We start from the raw sequence: 7,179 nt of genomic DNA on the forward strand, positions 1-7,179 counted from the left end.
GTTCGAGTCCAGCCCTATCACTTACTAGCAATGTGACCTGGGCTAAATTCACCTCTTCAGGCCACAGTATCCCTCATAATGTTGTATCAAATAAGTTACCACATATAAAGCATTTAGAACAATGTCTGGCATGTGGTATGCATTCAGTAAATGTTACATATTATTGTTACTCAGTTTTTTTCATTCAAAACATATTAAAGAGAGGCCCCACATCAGATTTCTAGTTGGCTGTTAACTAACAAATTCATATTCTTATGTATATTTAGTACTCTCCCTGGTTCATGCATATATATGTGTATAATCTATACCGTATAGTACACATATATATATGTGTAAACCATATAATGTATATGGTGTGTGTGTGTGTGTGTGTGTGTGTGTGTGTGTGTGTGTGTATGCATGCATATGCAAGAGGGGGACATGGAAAACAACAAACCTTTTTGAGGCAAAATACATCATACAGAAAAATAAAATACAGTAAATTGGAAAAAACCTGTCCTTAGATCCAGCCTTTCATGATGGTAAAGAACACACACTCTCAAAATCTCTCCACTTGTAAGTAGTTGATCACTGGAGCTTGGGCTGTTTGTTTTGCTGTCTCTGTTTACTGTTTCCTTCAACATGTATTTTCCACAGTACATTTTGAAATAATCGTGTTAGGAAGCACCGTGTTCCTTAAAACCTGATACAGTATCAATTCATGTAGTTTGGAGGTTTCTTGATTTCTAGGCTGACATTGTAATGTCAGTTTTATGAGGTAGTCAATCAACAACTTGCCAGAAAATAAATGTCAAAAGCCTTATTTTCTTAAGCATAAGTCATCTTCCCAAGGTAGTTAGCTGGCACATATCCTTTTTGCCCTTGAGCTTCAGCTAACCACCACTCTTTATTGCCACTTAGGTCGCAAAATCTAAGTATATGGACTCTTTGGTATTCCTGAAGGCTGAGTTCATGGTCACTTCGGGCTTGAAAGGCATGAACAGCATAGTAAATCTAGACAAAGAAGCAAATGGCATTATTAGACGCAGAACGTAAAACACGGTGACAAACATAAGAAAGGTTTCCAAGCTTTTAGAAGGCATGCTAGTTTTCTTCTTTTCCCAAAGTCTCATTTCCTCAACTCCTTCTGGGGGATCTATTTTGCTAAAGTATGGTCCAGATGAGAATAGAGTGAAATAGTCGTTCTGTTGGGAGGCTCCTAAACTGTCTGTGCTTGAAGGCAATTTGACAGTTTCAAATAAGAAATTTTTTTTAAATGTTAATTATTTTTGATTCTGTAATAGCTGTAAGAATCTCTTCTACAGGAATAGGAACATTGACAGGTTTTTACACAATAATGTTACTGCAATACCCACTTTATAAGGTAAAAAGTGTAAGGGAAGTGGAACTTTGTAGTCAAAATGACAAATTTAGAGGTGATTTAGAGGTGATTTTCATTTTTATTTATTTCTTTCCTTATTTTCCAAACCTTTATAATGATAATATATTAAACTTATAATATTTAAAATATTTTAAGTGACCTAGAAGAAACTAGTAAAATATATTTGAATCAAAAGAATTTTTCTGTACCCTCAAAAGAACACTTCATAATTATTAGATGCTTAAGGAGTCCCTGAATAAGTGTTTAGTCCCTCTTCCACTAAAATCATAAGACTGTTAATGCAAATGTTTAGTTATGGTATAAAATTAAGCAATCAACTGATAACATTTATTCATTCATTTTTTTAATCAGAATTTATTAAGTACCTACTGTTAAGTGCCAGACATTGTTTAGAAAACTTGTAACCCAGCTAGGAAAACACATTAAAAAAAAAAAGGTGCATGCAAAAAACAAAACAAAAAAACACACTACACATGCAGGTGCTATATATCGTCAGTAGCTGGTGTATGGAATAAATCATGTTTTGTAAGTGACAAAGTTGATAAAAGGGGTGGATATATCATATTCAAACGTACAGAGATGAATACATGAAAACAGTACATGGGGAAGGCAAGCTGAATAACTTTCTCAAAATCGAAGGTCAAGGTAAAAAGGAAATTATGAGGATTAAGGTGACTGTTGAGCAGAAAAAGAGACTGGGCGATGTGTGGGGAGGGGGCTATAGTTACAGTTTAAGTTGTTCTTTAGCTCTTGAACTGTTGTTTAACTTTTGATGAAATTCTGATACAATTGATGTGTGTATCATCTCAACAACTCTGGCATGAGCTCCATCTTAAGGAGAGGTGGCCTTCTGTTCAATATGAGCTGTTTTTCTCTGATGGGAGAGTATAAAAAGACAATCTTCACTCTAAGTACATCACAGCTGAGTAGTAATAGCAACAGCTACCATCTATGGAGTGTCTACTCTGTGCTGGGTACTTGACATATACACATATTCTCTCATCCTCACACCAACTCTGCAAATGTGGAATCATTGTCCTCTTCTCATTTGAGGAAACAGGCTCAGAAAATGAAATTCCTTGCCAAAAGATGCACAAAGAGTAAGTGCTAATAGAGCCAGTTTCCTTGACGTCAAAGTGGAGCTCTTCCACCAAGTCTTACAGTAAGAAAGAGCGCCACCCTTAGAACACCTTTCACGATTAGAATAGCCAAGCATTTTTACATTGAGGTTCAAATTCTTACCTGTTCATCTACCTCTTGAAAACTGTCAACAACAGTGCCATTTGTTTCAAACTTTCCACATGTGCCACTAAGAGATGAGCTGCTATCACTTATACTACCTTCCAGGGTGCCTGTGACATTATCGCTAGCTGGCCGTGAAGACACAAAGAGGCTGATGTTATCAAAATCGTCATCATAGAGCCTGTTCTCAGCATCCACCTTCTGTACTTTTGCTGGATTGTAGGGTTTTAGGAAGGAAGAATACACATATCCTTTTATAACTAGATAGGAATAAAATGAAAGAAGAAACAAGGTCATTGGTATACGCTTTCCAAACATTTGTGTTTAGAGAAGCACATAGAGGCCCTTGGGGAAATCTCAACCGGAAGAGAGGTGGTAGTTCTGTGCATCTTCGGCAAAAAAAACTTACTTCCGGTGTCAACAAGCCACCTGCTCGTACTCCCCAGTGGATCCTTCTGTTCCATCACAGCCACCAACTCCCCTTCCAGAAGATTGATGTCATATTCTTGGGTAGCATTGCACTTGCGCTTCGCTTGGTAGAGTTCCTCTGTACTGTAAGTAGATAGAAGTTTGGCACGGTGGGTATCAGTTTGACGTGGTACTTCTGGCTGAGGGAAGAGGAAGGAGAAATTTGGGTTTAGGCAGATGCATAATAAAATCCTCACTGAGTTGATAGATATTTCTTCTCTAGAGATATTTTAAATGTTGAAGCCATACATGGATTTGGGATTATTTCACTGTTGAAGCATAGGTTGGGTTATTATTGTGAAATAGCCTGCTGAGTTCTGTAGTGAAAAGTGCTCTAGTTAGCACATGAGGGCAGTGTTGTAGAGAAAAAAGAAAATTCAACTGAGAATAAGCAAGCAGAGGTTCTAATCCCTCTTGGATGTTAAACAAATTTTTAATTCTTTGCCATACTGAAGACAATCCCTTGCATATTAAGCACTTGATAAATAACATTTAATTAAGTAAATTATACATGTGCATGTCTTTTTCTAGGAAATAATATCTGTGAATTAGGCAGGAATCAAAAGACCTGAACCCCATCTCAACTCTGTCACTAAGTGACTTTGAGAAAGCCACTTACTTCATCTGTGGAGCCTGGGATTCCTTATTTAGAAAAGTGGAAAGTTTGAATTATATGCTTTTACTCTATAAACATCTATTCATTTATTCAACAGATATTTATAGAGTGCCTACCTTGTGCCAGGCACCATTTTAGTCACTTGGAATATATCATGCACAACGATTTCATGAAGATAAAATTTATGACTTTCAAAGTTCATGATATAGAGGGTAGAAATGGACAAGAAATTCTACTGGGTTGTCGAAAAAGTCATGAAGTATTTTTTCTACATTTTTTGTTGCAAAAATGCGTCTTGACTTTTCCGACAACCCAATACATTAATAAGTATATAAATTATAGGACATTAGAATGAAATGAGTGATATAGAAAAAATATATTATGATCTGAACAAGACAGAGAAGTGATATTCATCAATGTCATGAAGGCTACCAAACTCACCAGAATTTGCACATGCTTCTTCTTTTCAAAACTAAGTTTCCTCTCAATAAAGGTGGCACTGTTATTCTTTACAAAATTCAGATTTTGAACCTCTTCTAGTACTTGATTCTGAATTTCAGAGATGTTTGAAACCAACAGTGGCACCTATAGGTAGAAATAACACAGCATTGTTCCCAGACAACTACTTAACCATATTAGGTATTGAATTTTGTAGAGTTGTGAAGAACGGCTGAGAAAGCACAAGATAGCTCTACAGTGGAAAAACTAGACCAACATTAGAACTTCTATGTAAAATGGTAGAATTTGCTATCTCCAGAAACCCCATTAAAATGACAGGGATAATTTTTTTAAAGGTTCAAGCCTAATAAAAGGAGAACAAGGGAGAAAAAAAATTTGGAAAACAGGCTTAGGAATTGATGGCAGTAGTCACCTCCAATGTGCTGTGGTAGGGTAGTGGGCAGGGGAAAGAGGCTAAAACAAGAAGCATTGGTTAAGAGCCTGTGATGGTTTTAAAACAAAACAGCAAATTCTTTGACATGTTTCCCATCAAGCGGTGAAGTCCTTGTCCCCTCTTTTCAAAACTGGGTGGGCCTTTATAATCACCTCAATGAGTAGAATTTTGAAATGAATAGGGCAATGGAAATGACGCTGTCTGACATTCAAGATTGGGCTAAAAAAGACCGTGTATTGTCTGCTGGTTTCTCTTGGGAGACATTCATCACTGTGGAGGAAGTCCAGCTGCACTGTGACTGCTCCATCAAAAAACCAGGTTGAAAGATCAGATCGAGGGAGGGTAGGGGGTGTATGGAGTCCCAGCCATTCCAGTCCCCAGCTGTTTGACTCTTCCATCATCATCCTGTCACCAACCTCAGAAAGGGGCCTGAGGAATTCTTTGAGATGACTCCAGCCTCAGCTATTATCTGACTGCAACCTCATGAGAGACACTGAGAATGATGACCTCAGCCCAGTGAACCACTAGCAACATGAGAGACAATGATAATAAATGACTATGGGTTGTTTATACCACCACATTTGTTATAATTTGTTTTGCAGTTATAAACAACTAGAAGCATTTGAAGCAGTTGGATCCCCAGACTCTCTCACATGTCAGTGAAACTTGGTGATTACCTCTTCCCTACCTTGGCAGAAGATGTAGTTTTCTTCTCTGTAAATGGTAAAACAGAGTCTCTAGACTGGGGACACAGTCACAAATAAGGGTTGGGAACCCATGTTAGAAAGAAGGAAATTAAGTGACTGGATATACGAGGTGTGATAAAAAAAATATGGTGGGCTGAGTGGCTCAGTTGGTTAAGAGCTCGCTCAAGAGTTTGAGCTCTGAGCAACAGCGGTTTGAGTCCCAGCCCAAGCTGAGCAGCCGCTGAGCTGCCAACAGGTGGCAGGATGGCTCAGTTAAAAAAAAATATGGTGAATGTTTAAATTAAAAAAAATTTTATTACAGTAAAAGACACATTGCCATTAATCCTCTTCAATATACTCCCCCTTGCTTCGAACACACTCATCTCATCATTCTTGCCACTTTCTGAAGCAGTTCTGGAAGTCCTCTTTCATGTCTTAGTTGCGCTGTCGTGGCTGCCTCGATGTCCTGAATCAATTCAAAATGTTTACCTTTCATGGTTATTTTGACTTTGGGGAAGAGCCAGAAGTTTCATGGTGCCAGATCCAGTGAATAAGGTGGATGAGGACACACCGTAATGTTTTTATTTAACAGAAATTTCCATACCAGAAGCAATATGTGACACAGAGCATTGTCATAATGGAGGATGAAGTAAAGACACTCATGAAATAGGACTTTCAGAACTGCTTCAGAAGGTGGCAAAAATGATGGGATAAGAGTGGTCGAAGTGAGGGAGAGTATTTTGAGGGGGATTAATGTCAATGTGTCTTTTACTGTAATAATTTTTTAAATTTAAACTTTCACTGTATTCTGTGATCACACCTCGTACACTGGACTCAGAAACCTCACCAAGCAGGCCTACCAGTCAATCATTACCCCTCTAGGCAGAAGACTTGAAAAGTCATCTCTGGAGATTCTGAGCAGCCCAAGAGGAAAGACCTACAGATGCTATCATAAGGTGTTCCCAACTGAAACTACAGTCAGATTACTCTACATGATAGAGAAGCTCAGTTTTCAACTCCTACCTATGTGCTCAATGCTGCCAATTAGTTCCCTACTCTTTATCAGTGGTGAATAATCAAGTATGTCAGACATCTAAGGCATGCCTCTAGCATGAAAGATTCTGATTAAAAGCAAAGCAACCTGTCTTAATTTTAAGAAAATAAAAATAAATTTTGAAAATTAAAATTATGAGAGCAAAAATAAAATAAATCAAAAGATGGGTTTGAAGATCAAGTTAGAATCATTTCTTATGGAGTAGAGCAAAGTAATAGACAGAAAATAAGAAAAGATAACAAAATGAGAGGAACAACCTAGGAGCCTAAGAAAGAGAAAATAGAGAAAAGGAAAAAATAATCATCAATGAAAATTCAAAGAAAGTTTCTTGAAATGGAAGACATTAATTTTCAGGCTGAAAGGAACCCACCAAGTATACAACACACAAAGGTACATCATGATTAAATTTCAGACTGATGAGGACAGTAAGAAAATTCTATGAGCTTTTAGAATGGGATAGAATGGGGAAGTATATACAAAGAATCAAGAATCAAAATGAACCTCAGAGGTCTCAACAGAAATTGTGGAAGCTAGAAGACATTGAAACGATAGAATGCCTTCAAATTCAGAAAGAACAACTTAGAATTTTACACCCATCCAAACTATTGATTAAATGTGATGGTGGTGTAAAGACATTTTCTGATCTCCAAGGTGCCAAAATATTAACCTCCCAATTTTCTTTTCTCAAGAGGCTACTCAAAAATAAGTTCTCTCAGATAAAAACATTAAGCAAGAAAGAAAGCAACATGGCAAATGATGGTTGCCAGGTAGAAAGGGGTTGAGAGGATGGATGAAAAGGGGAATGGATTAAGAAATACAAAGTGGTTGTGACACAGTAGT

At 37.4% G+C, this 7,179-nt stretch overlaps 1 protein-coding gene across 2 annotated transcripts in view; it reads right to left on the reverse strand.

Moving 5' to 3' along the window:
* Positions 1-398: 398 nt before the first annotated feature.
* The window catches only part of ARHGEF38 (Rho guanine nucleotide exchange factor 38), a 130,160-nt gene continuing 123,379 nt past the window's right edge, over positions 399-7,179 (reverse strand). The window contains exons 12-15 of one of the 2 annotated variants that reach the window (XM_019630099.1): positions 4,149-4,292; positions 3,033-3,231; positions 2,624-2,883; positions 399-993 (exon numbers count right to left, since the gene is read on the reverse strand). In XM_019630099.1, the coding sequence (XP_019485644.1) occupies positions 808-993; positions 2,624-2,883; positions 3,033-3,231; positions 4,149-4,292 (789 nt within the window). In that variant the 3' untranslated portion in view covers positions 399-807. The remainder of the gene's footprint in view (positions 994-2,623; positions 2,884-3,032; positions 3,232-4,148; positions 4,293-7,179) is intronic. The other variant, XM_019630100.1, reaches the window with a different exon arrangement.

This window comes from Hipposideros armiger, unplaced genomic scaffold, assembly GCF_001890085.2.
Source record: "Hipposideros armiger isolate ML-2016 unplaced genomic scaffold, ASM189008v1 scaffold_892, whole genome shotgun sequence".
NCBI lineage: Eukaryota > Metazoa > Chordata > Mammalia > Chiroptera > Hipposideridae > Hipposideros > Hipposideros armiger.